The 24,618-nt window shown below is 39.7% G+C and overlaps 1 protein-coding gene across 2 annotated transcripts in view; it reads right to left on the reverse strand.

Moving 5' to 3' along the window:
* Positions 1-1,570: 1,570 nt before the first annotated feature.
* arih1 (ariadne ubiquitin-conjugating enzyme E2 binding protein homolog 1 (Drosophila)) overlaps positions 1,571-24,618 on the reverse strand; it is a 55,637-nt gene continuing 32,589 nt past the window's right edge. For both annotated transcript variants that reach the window (XM_061969474.2, XM_061969475.2), the window contains 2 exons: positions 3,127-3,239; positions 1,571-3,022 (listed from right to left, as the gene is read on the reverse strand). In XM_061969474.2, coding sequence (XP_061825458.1) covers positions 2,938-3,022; positions 3,127-3,239 — 198 coding nt within the window. In that variant the 3' untranslated portion in view covers positions 1,571-2,937. The remainder of the gene's footprint in view (positions 3,023-3,126; positions 3,240-24,618) is intronic.

The following is a 24,618-nucleotide window of genomic DNA, read 5'->3' on the forward strand; positions in this document are numbered from 1 at the left end:
TTATATTTCGAACGTTATTTTTAACACTGATTAGCAGCGGAATTATTCATTACTTATCGTGTTAAGCAATGTCAGTTACGATTTATCTGAGAGCCAGATGAGGTCATCAAAAGAGCCACATCTGGCTCGAGAGCCATAAGTTCCCTACCCCTGCCCTAACCACAAGGCCATAATAAAATCCCCTGAAGAGCAGAGAAACCTGCAAAACAGGCTTGTAGGGATGAAATAGCCTTTTTTTCCCCCCTGACCTAACGTATACCAAAGTCGATTACACTACAGGTAAAAGCCAGTAAATTAGAATATTTTGAAAAACTTGATTTATTTCAGTAATTGCATTCAAAAGGTGTAACTTGTACATTATATTTATTCATTGCACACAGACTGATGCATTCAAATGTTTATTTCATTTAATTTTGATGATTTGAAGTGGCAACAAATGAAAATCCAAAATTCCGTGTGTCACAAAATTAGAATATTACTTAAGGCTAATACAAAAAAGGGACATGGCACCCCAAACCATCACTGATGGTGGAAACTTTACACTAGACTTCAGGCAACGTGGATCCTGTGCCTCTCCTGTCTTCCTCCAGACTCTGGGACCTCGATTTCCAAAGGAAATGCAAAATTTGCATGGTTGGGTGATGGTTTGGGGTGCCATGTCATCTGCTGGTGTCGGTCCACTCTGTTTCCTGAGATCCAGGGTCAACGCAGCCGTCTACCAGCAAGTTTTAGAGCACTTCATGCTTCCTGCTGCTGACCTGCTCTATGGAGATGGAGATTTCAAGTTCCAACAGGACTTGGCGCCTGCACACAGCGCAAAATCTACCCGTGCCTGGTTTACGGACCATGGTATTTCTGTTCTAAATTGGCCCGCCAACTCCCCTGACCTTAGCCCCATAGAAAATCTGTGGGGTATTGTGAAAAGGAAGATGCAGAATGCCAGACCCAAAAACGCAGAAGAGTTGAAGGCCACTATCAGAGCAACCTGGGCTCTCATAACACCTGAGCAGTGCCAGAAACTCATCGACTCCATGCCACGCCGCATTAACGCAGTAATTGAGGCAAAAGGAGCTCCAACCAAGTATTGAGTATTGTACATGCTCATATTTTTCATTTTCATACTTTTCAGTTGGCCAACATTTCTAAAAATCCCTTTTTTGTATTAGCCTTAAGTAATATTCTAATTTTGTGACACACGGAATTTTGGATTTTCATTTGTTGCCACTTCAAATCATCAAAATTAAATGAAATAAACATTTGAATGCATCAGTCTGTGTGCAATGAATAAATATAATGTACAAGTTACACCTTTTGAATGCAATTACTGAAATAAATCAAGTTTTTCAAAATATTCTAATTTACTGGCTTTTACCTGTATACTAAAAATATTTTTAGTATATTTTCTCCCAGAATTTACTCTCAATACTTTTTTGACAAAAATATGTATGACGTATATTTTCTGCACTTTAATTTACGTACATACATTTACTGCAATTACATGGCATTTTAAAATGAGGTAAAAAAAAAAATGTATATTGCAAAAATAAAAACACATTGAATATAAGGACACTCAGATTTCTCATGACATTTATTCAAATAAACAATACAGTTTATAATTTTCTAGGATAAAATAAGTCTGAACACAATAAGCATTTTGGGGACACGATTGTCCCCCCCCAACCCTCTTCAAGCCCACAGCCATAGAACTGCCTTTTTTGTCTTTTTCGATGCTGACACGTGGGTGTCATCATGTGACTTTGATCAGCGCCTTCAACATCCACGTCCTCCGTGGAGAAGGCAGCTGCCGTGTTTCACACACACCAAGGAGCATTTACAAGCGGAGAGCGCGACAACCTGCAGGGGGCGCTGACATGTCCTCAAAACTCCAAAAACAGGGGGGAAAAAAAAGGGCCAGTTAGGGACCAGCACAACCTTGCCAGGTTTGTCCTATGGTTGTAGAATGAAGAGTCCCAGGTGTCCATCTATGTCCCTGCAAGGTCCCAACACCTCTTGCAGCTCATGAGCAGCACTGTCAGTACATTCCATCCCCAAAGGTGCGGCCACCTCAAGCCATGATGGGGACAGACACAAAGAAAACAAAGAGTGAATGTCACTCAGTTTGGCTCTTGCAAACAATTAGTAAGCTCTAAAAACAACTACAGGGGTACGGCGGCAGGTTAGAATCGGGGGACAGTTGAGCACACGCGTTGTGCATCATTTGTAACCTTGTAGTTTGTTAGTGTCCTTTCAGAGCTCCTTGTGCACGGCTCCTTATTGCCTCCTCGGATGGATCTTTTACAATGTTTCTAAAGAAGGTCAAAATGATGCAAACGCGTGCCGCACGTCTTCTTTAAACTTCCATGCATATGGACTATTTACAAATTGAAAGAAAAAAAAAAATCTTGCTATTTTGTTCTTTTTCACGTCTTTTCTCCAGGTTTCCTTTTTTTTTTTTTTTTTTTTTTTTAAATTAAAAGTCTTTTGCCCCTTTTTGCAAATGAGCCCAGCAGACAAAACGAGCTGGTCACATGACCCTCCAGGACGATTAAAGCTGTGTTGAAAACAAGTTGACACCAATGGGCAAACAAAAACATTGGTTTAAAACAGAAATGTCACAAGCTGAAAAGAATCAGAGAAAAAAAGGGAAACTGAGGTGGAGGGTTACCATACAAACCAAAACAAGGATGTAAGTTGTTTTTTTTTGAAGATGGACTTTCTCCACTTTGCTAACAATACTGTAGTACACTTTCTTTTTATGACGCTAGCTTTTTATTTAAATATAATTTACTTAATATTGTTAAACAAACCCCGGGAAACGATGCAAAATGGTAGGTTTTGCCAAGTAGAGGGAGCGAAGGCCCGTACTGCCCTGATAAATTGCATCAGCGCTCTTATTTTGTCAAGATACTCCGGAGTCCGTTGCATTGGGACCAGTTCTCAATCCTCGATGTACTCCCACAAGTCCTTCTCGTAGCCTTCGTGCACGTGCTGTAGCAGAACTCTTCGCCGGCTCTCACAGTATCTGCACACACACACACACAGAGACACACACACACACACACACAAAGTGTCAAGTCACCACGACAGTCAGTGGAGGGGATTGAGTTTTCCTCTTCCTTGGCTGACCTGTACTTGTCTTGTACTTTCTGCTTGATATCCTGCAAGGAATCCTGGGATATGTCCCGTTCTAAGTAGCCAGACAGAACCTCAGTGGCGTTTTCCAAGTCCGCCTGGTTGTTCTGGGAATGCAGGAAGACACAGTTGAGCACAGAGTAGATTTTCTAACCTACTTGATGATGAAAAGTAGATCAGTTGTGACTAAAGCATGATTAGTACCGTATTTTCCGCACTATAAGGCGCACCGGATTATTAGCCGCACCTTCAATGAATGGCATATTTCATAACTTTGTCCACCAATAAGCCGCCCCGGACTATAAGCCGCGCCTACGCTGCGCTAAAGGGAATGTCAAAAAAACAGTCAGATAGGTCAGTCAAACTTTAATAATATATTAAAAACCAGCGTTCTAACAACTCTGTTCACTCCCAAAATGTACGCAAATGTGCAATCACAAACATAGTAAAATTCAAAATAGTGCAGAGCAATAGCAACATAATGTTGCTCGAACGTTAATGTCACAACACACAAAATAAACATAGCGCTCACTTTCTGAAGTTATTCTTCATTCGTAAATCCTTCGTCTTCGGTGTCCGAAGTGAAAAGTTGGGCAAATTTACGATCCACTGGCAGATGTTGGCGTCGTCTGGCGCTGCCTCCTCGTCTTAGTGAAGGTGTGTTCGCCTTCTGTCATCCATTGTTCCCACGCAGTTAGCAGTCTAGCTTCGAATGCCCTGTTGACACCAATATCTAGCGGCTGGAGGTCTTTTGTCAATCCACCCGGAATGACGGCGAGTATTGAATTAAGCGCGTAAGCGTGTCTCTCAATGTGCTGTTATGAGCTAGTTAATATAACAACTACACTACCCAGCATGCAACGATAGTTACGAGCATGCGCGGTAGCCCTGAGAAGCGTTGTTGTATGCTGGCAGTTAGAATGTGGTTATGAGCACGCTGTGAGTAAACGTTGAGAACTCAGTTAACACGCCTCGTCTGCATTATTTATAATTAGACAGACAACACACTTAATAGGAGCCATTTTGGGGTCTTTACATAAACACACAAATGGAAATGAAACGTCACATATCCCAGCATGCACCGCGCGCTTCTTCTACGGGGAAAAAAGATGGCGGCTGTTTACCGTAGTTGCGAGACCTAAACTTTATGAAAATGAATCTTAATATTTATCCATATATAAAGCGCACCGGGTTATAAGGCGCACTGTCAGCTTTTGAGAAAATGTGTGGTTTTTAGGTGCGCCTTATAGTGCGGAAAATACGGTACACAACTAAATAACGACATACATTGGAAAGCCTTTCTGACGTCTTGAGTGTCTTTTCTGTGTATTTTCTTTTAATGTTTGTGCTGTCTTGCGTTATGGAGCCCAGGAAAAGTAGTGGCTAGTCGGTAGCAACTAATGAGGACCAATTTTCAACAAATAAACACAAGTGCATGTCAAAAGAGTAGAAACTGAAATGATCATTGTTGACACGTCCGTATGTTGTTATGTCCAGACATGATTGTCCTCTATTTGGATTTCTCTGTTTTCATGTGATATTATGTTGCACACCTCCAATTACAACTTTTTAAGGTCAAGGCAAGTGTTGCCTTCAAGGAGGGCTAATATATACATAATATAAACATATATATATAAATATAAACACACACACACACACACATATATATATACCGTATTTTCCGCACTATTAGCCGCACCTAAAAACCACAAATGTACTCAAAAGCTGACAGTGCGTCTTATAACCCGGTGCGCTTTATATATGGATTAATATTAAGATTCATTTTCATAAAGTTTCGGTCTCGCAACTACGGTAAACAGCCGCCATCTTTTTTCCCCGTAGAAGAGGAAGTGCTTCTTCTTCTACGCAAGCAACCGCCAAGGTAAGCACCCGCCCCCATAGAACAGGAAGCGCTTCTTCTTCTACTGTAAGCAACCACCCGCCCGCGTAGAAGAAGAAGAAGCGCGCGGATATTACGTTTCATTTCCTTTGTGTGTTTACATCTGTAAAGACCACAAAATGGCTCCTACTAAGCGACAGGTTTCCGGTTCATGAAAAGACGCAATCTCTCCATCCGCACACGGACTACTATTTCACAGCAACTGCCTAAAGACTTTCAAGAAAAGCTGGCTACTTTCCGTGCATATTGTAAAAACAAGATAGCTGAAAAAAAGATCCGGCCAGAGAACATTATCAACATGGACGAGGTTCCACTGACTTTTGATATTCCTGTGAACCGCACTGTGGATACAACGGGAGCACGTACGGTGAATATTCGCACCACAGGGAATGAGAAGTCATCCTTCACTGTGGTTCTAGCTTGCCGTGCTAATGGCCAGAAACTTCCACCCATGGTGATATTCAAAAGGAAGACCTTGCCAAAAGAGACCTTTCCAGCCGGCGTCATCATAAAAGCTAACTCGAAGGGATGGATGGATGAAGAAAAGATGAGCGAGTGGTTAAGGTAAGTTTACGCGAAGAGGCCGGGTGGCTTTTTTCACGCAGCTCCGTCCATGTTGATATACGACTCCATGCGCGCCCACATCACGCTGGTTTTTAATATATTATTAAAGTTTGACTGACCTATCTGACTGTTTTTTTGACATTCCTTTAGCGCAGTTAGATGCGGCTTATAACACGGGGCGGCTTATAGGTGGACAAAGTTTTGAAATATGCCGTTCATTGAAGGCGCGGCTTATAACCCAGGGCGCCTTATGGTGCGGAAAATACGGTATACATTTTTGGGTTATTTATTTAACAAATTTGCAAAATCTTCCACCAAAAATATATTTCTTAGAGTAATATTTGATGTGAAGTAATGGGAACCTTGGATAGGTCAATAATTCATAATAACATTGATTTTGATTCAATATTATGTTTTGAGCAAAGACAGTTTGAAAGAAAGAAAAAAACAGCTTTGTTTTATTAGTCAACATTGCAACTTTTTCTAAATTACATTTCACTTTTAAGCTTTTTTATTTCACTTTTTGTTTATTTTAATAGTATTTTTAGAATGTGCTGTGGGCCTTTAAAACATTAGCTGTGGGCCACAAATGGCCTCCGGGGCACACTTTTGATACCCCTGCTATAGATAATAAAAAATGAAATGTGATAAATCTACGGATAAAAAGCAGAGCCTGATGACGCATGCGCGTTTATCATAACTCTCTCTCTCTCTCTCTGTCTCTGCCCCTCCCTCACCAATGCTGCTGTTTGTTTTGTTTTCAACCCCTTCTTAACCCTGAACGCACATTGAAAATACACCCAACCCTAACTCAAAATGCCGGACATTTGAGGCATTTAAGAAACTCCGCCCTGACAGCTCCGCAAAAGAGGACATGTCCGGTGAAAAGAGGACGTATGGTCAGTCTATCCTAGCCCGTTAGCTGCTAGCATGCCGTGTGTTGTGCCTCGGTGTGCATTGTTTACACAACGTGCGTTACGCTACTTAATATGTCCGTGCGGAAACTCGTTCGGTACACTTCTGAACCGAATCGACACTCCCGTACCGAAACGGTTCAATACAAATACACGTACCGTTACAACCCTAATTATATATATATATATATATATATATATATATATTTTATATATATATATATATATATATATATATATATATATATATATATAAAATAGATACAAATAGTGTTCATTTATGAGATCTAGGCCTGGCCAAAGTAATAATTAAGATTATTGTTATCAATATTGAAATCATGATTACTGATTGTTAGGTAAAGCAGTGTTGGGGTGTGAAAGTAATATCATCATGTCATTTGTAATCCATCCATTTTCTACCGCTTATTCCCTTTGGGGTCGCGGGGGGCGCTGGAGCCTATCTCAGCTACAATCGGGCGGAAGGCGGGGTACACCCTGGACAAGTCGCCACCTCATCGCAGGGCCAACACAGATAGACAACATTCACACTCACATTCACACACTAGGGCCAATTTAGTGTTGCCAATCAACTTATCCCCAGGTGCATGTCTTTGGAGGTGGGAGGAAGCCGGAGTACCCGGAGGGAACCCACGCAGTCACGGGGAGAACATGCAAACTCCACACAGAAAGATCCCGAGCCCGGGATTGAACCCAAGACTACTCAGGACCTTCGTATTGTGAGGCAGATGCACTAACCCCTCTGCCACCGTGTAATGTCTAATAAAAATGCTATAGATAAACGTTATCCATATATTTAAAGACAAATATTAGTTTTTCTTATTCTTTAATAACATCAACTTGTCAGCTTTTTGTCATTACATGATGCCTTTAGTTCTATTTTTTCATTTTGATAGAGAGAGTTTTTATATATCTCTCTAAGTTATGTACATTTATATGTAGATGTAGATGATGTATCAGGACAGATCCATAAAGAGTTTGAGCAGAAATATGTCATATAGGAATAACTGTACACAATAAAACATGAACAAAATGCTGTGTCACATGAATTATTTTTGAAGTAACACCTTAGTGACATGAAAAAAAACCCAATTAATGTAAAAAACAACAACCTGGTGTTTACTTTTTGATATCAAAATAAAGCACAAAGCAGTTTGGCAAATGAAGATGAAGTCTAATAAACAAGCGTTGTTCTTCTCAAACACCTTCCTAGTGTTTCAGTACAACAGTTTGGCCAACAAAAAAACCCCAGAGTGATCCCTCCCACATCGAATAAACAATCTTCACAGCCTGCGTTCAATTCGATGAGCTGACAAAACATTTTAGCTAGTATTGATGTTATTTGAACAGAATAAAGGAGTGAACATCCCAGTAAACAAAGTAAAGATTTTATAAACAAGTTGTGACAACGCTCATGACACATCGCCTGCTGCAAAACATCAAATAGTTTTCTCCTTCGCTGTATACTTTTAGTGTGCGGACAAGTGTCTCCAATATTGTCCACACCTGTCTCCATCTAAACACAGCAGTGCACTCCTAAACGCACGCTGAGAAGCGAGGGAAAATGACGTTAAACCAAGCGCTTGGCTCCGTTTACTCCGAGGGTCAATCTCCGCAGCAAAATTGGTGTCGTTGGTCCGCCATGATTATCAAGCCAAACACCGCTAGTGGGCATGCTCCTGACTTCGTGTTGCCTAAAATGCATTAATAAATGACGGTTTTGCGGTAATTCAAAAATTAAATGGTACTACTAACCATCGCAAATGATCATTATACCGTTTACTGTTACATCCCTCGCCCATTAACAAGTAAAAAGTCAAGGGCGGTCACGGCGTGTTCTTACCGCAAATGTTGGTCAATTTTCTGTTACACACACCGGCAGGGCGTCCTGCATTACCATTCGGTGCATCGCTGTGTGCCCTCTATTAGTTAAGTCTTTCGGAAACAAATTGTATATTTTACTCCTCAAACAAAAGATCAAAAGCAACAAAATACAAATTGAAGCTTTGTTTCGTAACGTGTGGAGTCCCCCAAGGTTCAATCTTGGGGCAAATCATGCAAAATAATAACATTGACCATCATTGCTATGCCGATGACACCCAAATCTATATAGCGCTATCACCAAATGACTATCGCCCCATAGATCTTCTGTGCCAGTGCATTGAGCAAGTCAAACACTGGATGTGCCAACATTTCCTACAACTAAATGAAGATAAAACTGAGATAATTGTTTTTGGTGCTAAAAAAGAAAGGTTTAAAGTCATCCAACACCTTCAATCACTGTCCCTGAAAACCTCAAATAAAGCCAGAAATCTTGGGGTTATTTTAGATTCTGATTTACATTTCGACATCCATCCATCCATCCATCTTCTTCCACTTATCCGAGGTCGGGTCGCGGGGGCAGCAGCCTAAGCAGGGAAGCCCAGACTTCCCTCTCCCCAGCCACTTCGTCTAGCTCTTCCCGGGAGATCCCGAGGCGTTCCCAGGCCAGCCGGGAGACATAGTCTTCCCAACGTGTCCTGGGTCTTCCGGTCGGACGTGCCCTAAACACCTCCCGAGGGAGGCGTTCGGGTGGCATCCTGACCAGATGCCCGAACCACCTCATCTGGCTCCTCTCAATGTGGAGGAGCAGCGGCTTTACTTTGAGCTCCTCTCAGATGACAGAGCTTCTCACCCTAGGAAACTCATTTCGGCCGCTTGTACCCGTGATCTTGTCCTTTTGGTCATAACCCAAAGCTCATGACCATAGGTAAGGATGGGAACGTAGATCGACCGGTAAATTGAGAGCTTTGCCTTCCGGCTCAGCTCCTTCTTCACCACAACGGATCGATACAGCGTCCGCATTACTGAAGATGCCGCACCGATCCGCCTGTCGATCTCACCATCCACTCTTCCCTCACTCGTGAACAAGACTCCGAGGTACTTGAACTCCTCCACTTGGGGCAGGGTCTCCTCCCCAACCCGGAGATGGCACTCCACCCTTTTCCGGGCGAGAACCATGGACTCGGACTTGGAGGTGCTGATTCTCATCCCAGTCGCTTCACACTCGGCTGCGAACCGATCCAGTGAGAGCTGAAGATCCTGGCCAGATGAAGCCATCAGGACCACATCATCTGCAAAAAGCAGAGACCTAATCCTGCAGCCACCAAACCGGATCCCCTCAACGCCTTGACTGCGCCTAGAAATTCTGTCCATAAAAGTTATGAACAGAATGGGTGACAAAGGGCAGCCTTGGCGGAGTCCAACCCTCACTGGAAACGTGTCCGACTTACTGCCGGCAATGCGGACCAAGCTCTGACACTGATCATACAGGGAGCGGACCGCCAAAATCAGACAGTCTGATACCCCATACTCTCTGAGCACTCCCCACAGGACTTCCCGAGGGACACGGTCGAATGCCTTCTCCAAGTCCACAAAGCACATGTAGACTGGTTGGACAAACTCCCATGCACCCTCAAGGACCCTGCCGAGAGTATAGAGCTGGTCCACAGTTCCACGACCAGGACGAAAACCACACTGTTCCTCCTGAATCCGAGGTTCGACTATCCGGCGTAGCCTCCTCTCCAGTACACCTGAATAGACCGGCTGAGAAGTGTGATCCCACGATAGTTAGAACACACCCTCCGGTTCCCCTTCTTAAAGAGAGGAACCACCACCCCGGTCTGCCAATCCAGAGGTACCGCCACCCCATTTCGACAGTCACATCAAATCAGTAACAAAATCGGCCTACTATCACCTCAAAAATGTAACAAGACTTAGAGGGCTCATGTCAGCTCAAGACTTAGAAAAACGTGTACATGCCTTTATTACCAGTAGGCTAGACTATTGTAATGGTCTCCTTGCAGGTCTTCCCAAAAAAAACTGTCAGGCAGCTACAGCTTGTTCAGAACGCTGCTGCTAGAGTTCTAACAAAGACCAAAATATGTGAGCACATTACACCAATTCTTAAATCCTTACATTGGCTCCCTGGACATCAGAGAATTGATTTCCAAATCCTCCTGCTCACATATAAATCACTACATGGTCTAGGGTCGAAGTATATCATTGATATGCTCCCACTATATAGATCACTAAGATCTTCTGAGAGCAATCTGTTAGCGGTTCCCAGAGTAAACTCAAATGAAGGGAGAGCATCATTCAGCATCATTCATGCAACAAATAGCTGGAATAAACTTCCTGAAGATGTCAGACTTTCCCCAACTCTGACTACCGTACTTTTAAAACTAGACTGAAAACTTTTATGTTCACCTTAGCTTTCAGCTAAATCTTTTAACTTTTAACGTCTGCACTGTTTTTATTTTTATTGTCTGCATTTTAATTTTGCTTTTATTTTCTTTCATTTCACTTTGTTGTCTGTGAAGTAGGGATGTCCCGATCCGATATTTGGATCGGATCGGCTGCCGATATTTGCCAAAAATTGCGTATTGGCAAGGCATGGGTCCGTGTTTTCCAAAACACCTATTTAAATAATACATTCCACTTTTCTGCTGCTCCGTAATTTCCGTTACGCATTTTCCAGCACACCTTCAACACATCCACAATTCTCACGCAGTTGCTTTTAGCTGCTGGCATTACACGACAGGCTCTTCTCACTCTTTCCTGTGTCTCCCTCTCACAGACAGCGAGCGCACCTTCTTACACACGCCACATACTGTCACGTCATACGTCACATACGTATACGTCCTCTTCCAGCAGAGAGCGAGGTAGCGGCATGGCTAACGTTAGCTGTGATGCTAGCGCAGCCGCTAAGGTGCGCGCCTGCTCAAGCGTCCTCTGCGCACGGCAAATCTATGCCACGTACAAAATCAAATAAAAAAATAAGCGCATAACAATTTTCGACACACGGACACGACAGAGACAACAGTTTTCGTCATCATTGTTCAAATACTGTAACGTCTGTCGAGACGCTTATCTCCATTCGGTGCCACACGTCCACACCATCAAAATGCCAAGGCAAAAATTTCCACATCAACACCGTATGAAAAAATTAGTGATTTTTTTAGTTGTGATTTCCTTCTCTGCATGAAAGTTTAAAAGTAGCATATATTAATGCAGTATGAAGAAGAATGTTTTAATGTAGACATGCAAGCCTTGAAAGAACATTTTGAAAATCAAGACTACATTTCCTGCAAATGGGTGCATTTCTACCCTATATTTTAACTTTAGATTTATTCTCATATCAAACTCTTTTGGCTGTCTTTTTGACACTTACATCAGGCGCCCCCCTCCACACCCTGGATTATAAATAATGTAAATAATTCAATGTGATTATCTTGTGTGATGACTGTATTATGATGATAGTATATATCTGATAGTATATATCTGTATCATGAATCAATTTAAGTGGACCCCGACTTAAACAAGTTGAAAAACGTATTCGGGTGTTACCATTTAGTGGTCAATTGTACGGAATATGTACTTCACTGTGCAACCTACTAATAAAAGTCTCAATCAATCAATCAAAACACATAGAATCATCATACTGCTGTGATTATATGCATCAAGTGTTCATTCAAGGCTAAGGCAAAATATCGAGATATATATTGTGTATCGCAATATGGCCTTAAAATATCGCAATATTAAAAAAAGGCCATATCGCCCAGCCCTAGTTCAATGATGCCATTTCTGTTTGTCATGTATAATTTTGTCTATTTTGTGTTTATCCTTGAATAAACAGGTCAGTTTCTTGTTACCAACCATTGTGTATTATTCAAACTCCCCTAATTCAGCTGGCTAGTTGTTATCAAGAGTACTAAAACCCTTTTCAACATCATTCTGACAACTAAGTAGGCTAAATAACTTTAAACTTTAATACATGCTCGGAGAGGCCATTATCGGTCAGTATCGGTATCGGTCAGTATCGGTATCGGATCGGAAATGCAAAAACAATATCGGTATCGGATCGGAAGTGCAAAAACCTGGATCGGGACATCCCTACTGTGAAGCACTTTGAGTCTGCCTTGTGTATGAAAAGTGCTATACAAATAAAGTTGCCTTGCCTTGCCTTTCTAATCAAGTTCATAGATTGAACGTTGTCAGCCTTACTCGATTCAGTAAAATGCTCAAGTTTTGAATGACTTGTTGACAGATTTCTAGAGTGCGTATGTCTGTGAGAAATACCGTGCTGCTTTGTCGAGTCATCCTCCCTCATGGACATTCTGCTGACATGACTATCTCATACTCCTATCTAACAGCAGCTGCGCTCCACAATAAAGTGGATATTTCTCTGGTGTCCAACATATAAAAGAATAATAAATGGGTGGACAATCCAGGTCAATATGACCGCACTTTTATTTTGAAGCTTATTCTAATGCTGTGTAACTAGATAGTAGCTATGTCATTTCAAGCTGCTTATCAATAATGAGGAAGATAACACCATACCACATGTTGACAGCTATACAGACCACATTTCTTAAAAAGCTATACATTTTCAAATAAAGCCTGAAGTTTTGATTTCCAGGCTAACCTAACATGATGTTGTTAAAATGACTGCGATGTGCACATTCATTGTAGCTCACATAGCTAGTGTTGTTAGCATTTGTGTTATTATGCGCAAGGGCTAGGCATGCCGGTTCAACACCATACTGTGGTAAAAACAACAGAGTTCAAACCGACAACTGTTAAATCCTCAGGTTCGGTTGCGCAATGGCCCCTAAGGCGAAAATTGCATATAAACCCCGTGGGTATCAACTAGATGCGAAACGGCGCCGCCACGGGGGCGGACACTCTTTTCTGTCAAGTAAATGTCTCAGTTTCACTACCAGTGGACCGTCTGCGCATGGCCATGGTGCCTCAGCACCGCATCCTTGCTGCTCTAAATAGACACAGCTTCTATATTTGCCAGACAGCGCAACGCGACAGATCATCCATCTATCTGTTTTCTACTGTTTATTTTCTCTTGGGTGGCAGGGGGGCTGGAGCCTATCCCAGCAGCAATCGGGCAGAAGGCAAGGTACACCCTGGACAAGTCGCCACCTCATTGCAGGGCCAACACATATAGAGACATTCACGCTCACATTGACACAAACTAAGGGCAATTTTAGTTTTGCCACTCGGTTTAGCTCAAATCTGCTTGTGGTGGACAAGAAGTAAATTGTCCAGTTTACTTTCAAAATAAAATATTCGGTTTTGAAGGCGGATGGTATTTTACACTTTGAAACATCCTAATAGGCAGACCTGAAGTCAACTTATCAAAGGTTTTCACATGTAATTCCACCTCGTTGACACACAAGAATGAGGACACGCTGATTCTGGAGGTCCAAACTCAAAGAATCACATTACAGGTGATGTCGTTCAGCAGCTGTTACGCATGTCACGATCAACAGATGACAGCACACATAACAGCTAAAGGAAGGAATTAACGTCAGTGATTCACAAGATTATGAAAGAGGAACTCGAAGAGGAGTTCAAGGACTACAATCACAGCTAAATGCTGTTAATGAGGAGGTATTTGGATGTGCTGGAAGAATTGGCAAAATGGAGGTTCCATTGTGCAGTTTGGACAGTTGTATAACCAAACTGGAGGGCACAAATGAAAGACTGTTAAGACAATAATGAACTAAAAGAGAAAAGTTGAGTTCAGCGCTCTGAGAATTACAGCCAAATATATCTATGATTGGCTTTGCTCGTGGTGTCGGGAAGGGAAACGCCACAAGGTACATGTCTGCCTGCTTAAAAAAGCAGTTTAAGGATATACGGATACAGCGGCTACTGGTAAGAGATGGGATTGTGCAGATTGCAAAAGAAAAACAAGTTTTGGAGGCTCGTGGAATAAAACTTTAGATTTTTTTTCCTGGAGATTTCGGCAGAGATGGCCGAATACAAGTACCGTATTTTCCGCACTATTAGCCGCACCTAAAAACCACAAATTTACTCAAAAGCTGACAGTGCGGCTTATAACCCGGTGCGCTTTATATATGGATTAATATTAAGATTCATTTTCATAAAGTTTCGGTCTCGCAACTACGGTAAACAGCCGCCATCTTTTTTCCCCGTAGAAGAGGAAGTGCTTCTTCTTCTACGCAAGCAACCGCCAAGGTAAGCACCCGCCCCCATAGAACAGGAAGCGCTTCTTCTTCTACTGTAAGCAACCACCCGCCCCGGTAGAAGAAGAAGAAGCGCGCGGGTATTACGTTTCATTTCCTTTGTGTGTTTACATCTGTAAAGACCACAAAATGGCTCCTACTAAGCGACAGGTTTACGGTTCATGAAAAGACGCAATCTCTCCATCCGCACACGGACTACTATTTCACAGCAACTGCCTAAAGACTTTCAAGAAAAGCTGGCTACTTTCCGTGCATATTGTAAAAACAAGATAGCTGAAAAAAAGATCCGGCCAGAGAACATTATCAACATGGACGAGGTTCCACTGACTTTTGATATTCCTGTGAACCGCACTGTGGATACAACGGGAGCACGTAAGGTGAATATTCGCACCACAGGGAATGAGAAGTCGTCCTTCACTGTGGTTCTAGCTTGCCATGCTAATGGCCAGAAACTTCCACCCATGGTGATATTCAAAAGGAAGACCTTGCCAAAAGAGACCTTTCCAGCCGGCGTCATCATAAAAGCTAACTCGAAGGGATGGATGGATGAAGAAAAGATGAGCGAGTGGTTAAGGTAAGTTTACGCGAAGAGGCCGGGTGGCTTTTTTCACGCAGCTCCGTCCATGTTGATATACGACTCCATGCGCGCCCACATCACGCTGGTTTTTAATATATTATTAAAGTTTGACTGACCTATCCGACTGTTTTTTTGACATTCCTTTAGCGCAGTTAGATGCGGCTTATAACACGGGGCGGCTTATAGGTGGACAAAGTTTTGAAATATGCCGTTCATTGAAGGCGCGGCTTTTAACCCAGGGCGGCTTATGGTGCGGAAAATACGGTAGGTTTTCTTGACGTGAGGGGAAAAACTGCAGTTAAGTTAAATATGGCATTATCACCCTTTCTTGTCTCTTCCTACTGGGAAAATGTTCACTCCTATGTTATACTAAGTACATCTTACATTGATGTGTATGTATTGACTTTTACTTGTATTTGATTATCAAAGAAAATCAATAAAAAATATGAAAAAAATAAACAAACCCTGGCATATAACCCTTCCACTTTGATTTGGACTTTTTGAACACAAAAACAGCAACAGCAAAACGTTTTAAGCAGTTTGAGAGTTTTGAGCTGCCGAGACCTACCTAAAAATGGTCAGAGCCAGAGTTGGACAAACAAGAAATGGATGAGATTACAAAAAAAGAAGTGACTAGCAAGGGGATACTTTTCAAGTGTCGTACTTAAAATACTGGACTGTAGAATTTTTTGTTAAAATTATTTGATCAATAAGTTTGCTGTTTGATTAGCGCAGAATATGGTGGACGATTCATGTTTATGTCTGGCGATGGTGTGCTGTACAAATGATGGCAATAAGGATGTGTACGAGTGTGTGTATGTCTTAAAATAACTATCAACAGATGTTTGATCAAATGTCACATGTATGGTTAAGGATACATTATAAAATAATAAAGGATTACAAATATAATATCTAAATGTCTGTAGTGTGAAAAAGAAGATTTTGGATATTTCAGAAACTTTAACAATCTGCATATTGTAGCAACATCTGAACACAACCTGGACAATTCCTTATTTCATATTAATGGGTATAATTTGTATATATATTAAATATAAAGAAATAACAGTAAAAATGTTGGTTGTAAAGGTGTTTTAGCATTAAAGTTACAAGTACAGTTAGCATGTCTAAGGCCTGTCCTTATTAGTGTTTGCTATAGACCACCTAGTGCACTTATAGCTTGCTTTTACATCATCACATCTGTATATGGTGGATGAAGTTTGTGACCCAAAACATTAAATATATTTCTTGGGTGACAAAAACAGATTGGTATTTGAATAATTGTTAAAAAAATAAGTTGCTTTGAATAATATCTGTAATTTGTCTCAAATTGTAACAAAATCAACTAAAGTTTTAAGAAACATACTAGCACAAAACCAGCTACATGTATTGATTTAATGATCACAAATGTAATGGTCCTATATTTAAAAGTAGTCTCAATTCAAGTATGTTGACCACAACTTAGTTCCAAAATCAGCACAGAAGATAATTGCAAAAATTAATTTTAAGCAATTAAAATGTATACTGTGAGAATTTCGAAGTGTTGATTGGGCAAGTACAGGTGAAACTCAAAAAATTATATTTACAACGTGAAACTAATATATGACATAGGCTCATGAAATGCAACTCAAGTTTTCTTTTGATATAATTTTGATGATTATGGCTTACAACTTATTAAAACCTCAAATTGAAAATCTCGGAAAATTTGGGGTTTTGAAAACTGTTAGCCATGACCATCAAAATTACAACAAATAAAGGCTTGACATCTCACTTTGCAAAGTTATCAGTTTATCACATATTGGTTTCACATGAATGGAATTTTGCACAATATATATTTTTTTGTGTTTCACCTGTACATTAACTGAAGAAAATCCAGATAGAGCCTTAGAGGTACTGATTGGTTTATGCATACACATGCTCCATTGAAACAAATAACAGAACAGTTGATGCTTAGTCCAAACTAAGAGAAAGTATGGATCTAAAACAAAAGTGATCTAAATAGAATAAAAAAGAGAAAAAGTCATGTACCGGTAGATGTATGTTTGAAAGAGTTATGACAATTCAGGGTAAACATTTTTTTTACCTTGATGTGAAATGTTCAGTTCAATTTATTCCGGGCATGAATACCAGATTACAATTGCATAAAAACTAAAGGTTGACAGTTTTCATTTCAACATGTTCGAAAAGAAGTAGGAAAAGGCAGCGCCTATTAAATCTCACCTCTTCACATAACAATTCTGAGAGCAATATAAATCTAACTTGGTTCAATCCTTGTGTTCAGTATACACCACTTAAAAGTTTGTACACAATTGGATCTCAAGGCCAACCGTCAAGACAAAACGTGAGCAAACCCCCACCTTTACAGATGAACCCGAACCCTGGACACACACGTCCAAAGGTCCAGTGCCCAGGAAGACAGCAAACCCCACAAGGTGTCCATTCCATGACTGGTCCAACAAAACTGCTAGCTCTGTTACTATTGGCACTTCGAACAATCATGTTCGTCGTGTCGGTCACATCTTGACATCCCGGGACCAAGATCGATAGTCATCCATCCTCAGTTCCTCGCCATTGCAAGGGCCCAGAATGACCTTTCCCTGAAGTAAAATGGCTACCAAAGCCCAGAGCTCCATTTAGCACCACCAGGAGGCAAATGCTTAACAATAGTATCTGACATGGTTGCTTTGCCTAGACGTTTTCTAATTAGTTTAAGTTTAGAAAACGGCAAATGTCCTATTTAAAAAATAGCCAAAATTGTGCCCCTTTAAAAAAAAATTCTGGTAAAACCCAGTGGGCCCAAAATAATTTTACCCATTCTGAGCAAGATTATGGAAATAATTGTATATGAACAAATCTGCGTTTGATTTAGTAAAAAATAATTAAATTCAGTTAACTAACATGCATATAAAAAGGACACTCTACAACTAGTTTTGGCTCAGTTGACAAATTAAAAGATACTGAAAATAAAAATATATGTGTTGTTAGATCTGAGTGCAGCATCCATCGTATGTACTTGATCAAGAAACTTCACTGGAAAAATGAATTACTAGTAATAAGTTACGGCTTTGAAAAATCTATTACTGATTGGATTAATAGCTAAATTACCAATAGGTTATTTACTGTAATGTTTAACGGAAGTCATTTTTATGTACAAACTCTTCTAGAGAATTCCACCGTTGTTCTCTACACTCTTTACACAGAAAATTCTAATTTTAATAACACTTTATATGTCAAACTAATGTTGATTGTAAAATGGATAAAAGATAATTAATGCAATGTAGAGTAAGGATAGTGTTATGATCCAAATATCTTTTAAAGGATCACCTCTGCTTAATTTACCAGTGGGAGGACAGATTGATTGGAGGGAAATCTACTTTGTATCAACTTTGACAACAACAATTGGAATTGAATAGGAATAATCAAATGATTCAAATAATGATTAAAATTGGCAGAAGTATGGCAGTAATTAAGCACTGTTATATGAAACCATTGGTTCATTAGTTGCCACATTTAAATTATTGTTCTGTTATTTGGTCAAACACAAGTGAAAAGAACTTAAGCAAGCTGCAAGTTCGTCAAAATAAAGCTGCACGTGTACCGGCACTCCTAAGTAACCATTTAAGGAGTAGTGTGATACAAATGAATTGCCAGATGGCTTGGCTAAATGTAAAGCGTAGGATCAATTATTATGTTATTCATTTTATATGAAAAACAATTTTTGACAAAAAAGCCAATGATACTTTACAGCAACTTTATTTTTCAGTGATACACTACTATACTGTACATTAACATTCCACACATCAGCAGGCCTGTTGCTAGGAATTCTGGGCCCCCTGAAATTGCCACCTTCAATTTTGTTGTTTTTCAGTGTTCTTGGTAGTGCCTGGTGTAATGCACTCAATTTGTTTCCCTTTTTTACGATTAACGACTTTAACAAATATTATGTAAATTACGTATTATTAGTGGTCTCATTCTCATTTTACTGATTGTCTGTCTTTGAAGTCCCACTGTCGGCTTAGCTGACTTTCAATTGTAAATCTAGCAAGGCTATTTTGCCCCCCTTTGCTTGTTGTGGATCTGAGATAGTTCCTAACTTTTGAAAAATGCCGTTTCTCTAACTGCAACAGTCACATGTAATTTATGAAATGAAAGTCAGTGTAAAACAGTCTCAAATTCTAGTCTTTTTTACTTTTACTTTGTTCTTATCAGCTATTATGGTGACTTTTATTTTTATATTGCTATGAAAACAAAACAACAACAACTCTTTGAACATTTTTAACTCTTTTGTATTTAGGTTATTCAAATGTCCCACTAACAACACATTTTACGAGACCACATTGAACACATCATGATAAAACTGACCTTTGTCAGATGCTCTTAATATTTACTAATTATGAGCATCTAACTATGGTAATTATTCAGTAATTATAAATTACTGAGTAAAACTTGAATGTGTCATAGTACAATTCAATGCAGCCTCTGAATGGAGCACTGTCTGACAGTGATGTTTGAAAAACAGTCACAGTATTGCTTTACAATGAACTGGCAACTTAATTTTTCTTCTTTGAGGACTTAGCAACTTGTCCAGAGTGTAGCGCGGCCACATGACAGCCAATGCCCATCAAAGGTAATGTTACAGACATCAAATGAATGAACAAGTAGGCTAATTGTTTCAGCCGCCCACAGTAGTTTTACTCTCTCACCAAATAGTTTTTGATGTCTAAGCCCCTGCTCTGCTGCTCCTTCTTAACTCTGTTCTAGTGTCCGGACTTGCGCTTTTTGGGAGACATCCGAACTCTGCTGGAGTTTGCTCTATTTTCGTTTTCTAATGATTGTGCGCAAATATCCTTGTAAACAATTGTGCAATCCCTACGTTAACATAATTTATGTATGTATTTAACATGGAGCTGTTTTACTTTAAATGTGGTCATGCTGAACAATTAATCTAATTTTTATTTACATTTAGGATATGGCTTCTCACGATTATGAAAACATAATTGGAAAGAAAAAAGATTGCTGGGCCACGCAACTGCATGCAAATTCTGGAGCTTGTGACGGTGAAACGGATGAAGGGTGAATGAGTGGAAAAAAAGAGCATGCCTACAACAAGTTTGGTATCTCACCTTGGTTGCTACTTTTTGACACAATGCTAGCATGCTTCATCAATAATCACTAAACCCAACAAAAAAAGTAAGACCATATAATTTACGAGTTCAGGTAACCGCTGACGGAGTCACATAATTGGCAAATAAAACAGAATTCGCTAATGAACGCAAAATTATATCAGGGAAATTTACATAAATGTAAATGAAATGTTGTCATTGTGAGAAGAACATTTGTTTGGGAAAATAATGTGTCCGGTAGTGCTCATTCATCTCCAACACACTCACCGCCCTGTCCTAAACTAAACAATGTCGAGACGGTCACTTGAAACAGCAACTAAACTACGAAGCTAAAGCTAGCAAGAACAATCCACTCACAACTAGGGGTTATTAGTATAGTACCGTGATACTAATGAATCATTTTCGGTACGATACAGTCTCTGAAACGTACCGGTCCCGCACCACACGTCCCCTTCACAATAATAGCACGGTGTGCCACATGTAGTCTGACTGCGCTAACAAAATAATTATGTTTCAAAAAAGTACAATAAACAAGCATAATGTACATAAAGCACTTACCGGTGATACATTTTCAAAATGTTCTGCTTTGATAGGGCTGGACGATTATGGCAAAAATAATAATCATGATTATTTTGATTAATAGTGTAATCACTACTGATTGAACTGTTTTCAAATTCATTAATTTGAAAACATGAGTATTTATTGTAACACCAAAACTTAACTTTAAATATAGTTAAAAAAAAACCTGAATATAAATTAGTAACACAAAAACAAGTAAAACAATAATAGCAATAACAATACATTTTAATCACAATGGCCACATAAAAACAATAAAATTCAGTTTTTCCGTTTTAATTGTTTTAACTCAGTTTTTATACATTTTACACTTATTTTACCATCATAGATGGTGTGCTTTTTGTGTGAAATACAATTTTATAAAATGTTTGTTCATGCAAAAATCCTCAATACATTTTTGGACAATTTTGACCAGTATTTTAGGTCAAAGCATAGTATTTTTGTAAATGTATCAGTAAGTACTTTATCCTTGTGCAAGGTACTTTTTTGAAAACACTATTTTGTTAGCTCAGTCAGACCAGATATGGCACTGTGTTGTTGTTCTCAGCTCGATGAGTAAAGAGGCGACTCACTTGAGGCTGTTGAAAAACAGAGCGCCTCTCAAGTTGCGGCCACAGTTTATACATACATTAATGTTATATCGATGATGTCGTTCACAACAACACAAGCAGATGTTATATCGATGATGTCGTTCACAACAACACAAGCAGATGAGATGCGTTGTGGGTGCATGGATTGTTCTTGCTGGCTTAAGCTTCGTAGTCAAGTCGTTGGTTAAGTGGTCATCTCAACATTGATAGTTTAGTTCAGAACAGGGCGATTGAGTGTGTCGGGGATAAATGAGCGCTACCGGACAAATCATTTTCACAAACAAATATTACTTGTCCTTACAATGACAACATTTTATAAACTTATGTACATTTTCCTGATATTATTTTGCTTTTATCAGCGGATTCCGCTTTATTGGCCAATGGCTATGTGAAGGCGGAAATCATGACTTACTTTTTTGTCGAGTTTAGTGATTATTGATGAGGCATACTGCAGCTGTGTCAAATAAAAAATAGCAACCATAGTGAGATCCCAAACTTTTCGTAGACATGCTTTTTCCCTCATTCACTCATCTGTTTCATCGTCACATTGCGTGGCCCAATAAGGTTTTTTCGATTTTTATATTTTCATATATTGTCAGACATATACAGTATATATAAATATACACACATATATGTATATACCGGTATGTGTATATATATATATATATATATATATATATATATATATATATATATATATACACACATATATATATATATATACATATATACACACATAAATGTATATATACATACATATATATATATACATACATAAATGTATATATACATACATATATATATATACATACATATATATATATATATATATATATATATATACATATATATATATATATATACATACATATATATATATATATATATATATACATACATATATATATACATACATACATATATATATATATACATACATACATACATATATATATATACATACATACATACATACGCACACATATGTATATATATATATATATATATATATATATATATATATATATATATATATATATCACGCACACGCACACGTATATATATATACGTGTGTGTATACATCGAGAGGAGCCAGATGAGGTGGTTCGGGCATCTGGCCAGGATGCCACCCGAACGCCTCCCTCGGGAGGTGTTTCGGGCATGTCCGACCGGTAGGAGGCCACGGGGAAGACCCAGGACACGTTGGGAAGACTATGTCTCCTGGCTGGCCTGGGAACGCTTCGGGATCCCCCGGGAGGAGCTGGACGAGGTGGCTGGGGAGAGGGAAGTCTGGGCTTCCCTGCTTAGGCTGCTGCCCCCGCGACCCGACCTCGGATAAGCGGAAGAAGATGGATGGATGGATGGATGGATATATGTGTATATATATATATATATATATATATATATATATACACACATACATACATACATACATACATACATACATACAGTGAGGTCCACAAGTATTTGCACACCCTGCAATTTTGCAAGTTCTCCCACTTAGAAATTAGCGATAGGTCTGAAATGTTCATCATAGATGTATTTCCACTGTTAGAGACATAATCTAAAAAGAAAAATCCGGAAATCACATTGTATGATTTTTTATGATTTATTTGTATGTTACTCGTGTTCATAAGTATTTGCACACATGAGAATCAGCAAGAATTATGACTCTCAAAGAGCTGTCAGTCTACCTTAAAAAAAGTCCACCTTGACCCCACAACTAATCATCCACCCACCACCCCTTTGAGGTCATTAAAGTCACCTGTGCAGCCCACAGTCAGTCAAGGTCCAACTGCTACCATGGGCAAGACCAAAGAGCTGTCAAAAGAGGCCAGGGACAAAATTGTAGAGCTCCACAAAGCTGGAAAAGGCTATGGGACAATTGGGAAGCAGCTTGGTGAGAATAGATCAACTGTTGCAGCAATTGTTAGAACATGAAAGAGGCTAAACATAACTGTTAATCTACCTCGGACTGGGGCTCCATGTAATCTCTCCTCGTGGGGCATCACTCATGATAAGAAAAGTGAGGAGTCAGCCAAGAACTACACGGCAGGAGCTGGTGAATGACCTGAAGAGAGCTGGGACCACTGTTTCCAAGGCTACTATTAGTAGAACACTACGGCGTAGTGGTTTAAAATCATGCATTGCACGCAAGGTTCCCCTGCTTAAGTCAGCCCATGTCCAGGCCTGTCTGAAGTTTCCCAATGGCCATCTAGATGATCCAGAGGAGTCATGAGAGAAAGTCATGTGGTCAGATGAGATCAAAAATATAACTTTTTGGTATAAACTCCACTTGTCGGGTTTGGAGGAAAAAGAAGGATGAGTATCATCCCAAGAACACCATCCCTACAGTGAAGCATGGGGGTGGAAACATCATGCTTTGGGTGTGCTTTTCAGGAAAGGGGACAAGACGACTGCACTGTATTAAGGAGAGGATGTATTGTGAGATTTTGGCCAAAAACCTCCTTCCCTTAGTCAGAGCATTGAAGATGGGTCTTCCAACATGAAGCATACAGCCAGGATAACCAAGGAGTGGCTCCATACCAAGCATATCAAGGCTCCATACCAAGCATATCAAGGTTCTGGAGTGGCCTAGCCAGTCTCCAGATCTAAATCCAATAGAAAATCTTTGGAGGGAGCTGAAACTTCATGTTGCTCGGCGACAGCCACGAAACCTGACAGATCTAGAGAAGATTTGTGTGGAGGAGTGGGCCAAAATCCCTGTTGCCGTGTGTGCAAACCTGCTGAAGAACTATAGGAAACGCTTGACCTCTGTAATTGCATTCTGCACTAAATATTAACACTGATGTTCTCATGTGTGCAAATACTTATGAACCCCAGTAACATACAAATCATAAAAAAATCAAACAATGTGATTTTCGGATTTTTCTTTTTAGATTATGTCTCCAACAGTGGAAATACATCAATGAACATTTCAGACCTTTCCCTAATTTCTAAGTGGGAGAATTAGCAAAATTGCAGGGTGTGCATATGCGGGAATTATTTCTGCGTATTTTAAGTTTCGTGCAATCCATGCAGTTCGGATTTTATAATTTTTTATTAATTATTAGTTCATTAAACAATTAATTGAAGCAACAAAAAGAAATTGTACCTTATTCTAATCAAATTAATTGATTTAATCGGTTATCTGTTGCAGCTCTAGCAAAAGCACTTTTCAA

The sequence above is a fragment of the Nerophis lumbriciformis genome, linkage group LG10 (genome assembly GCF_033978685.3).
Source record: "Nerophis lumbriciformis linkage group LG10, RoL_Nlum_v2.1, whole genome shotgun sequence".
NCBI lineage: Eukaryota > Metazoa > Chordata > Actinopteri > Syngnathiformes > Syngnathidae > Nerophis > Nerophis lumbriciformis.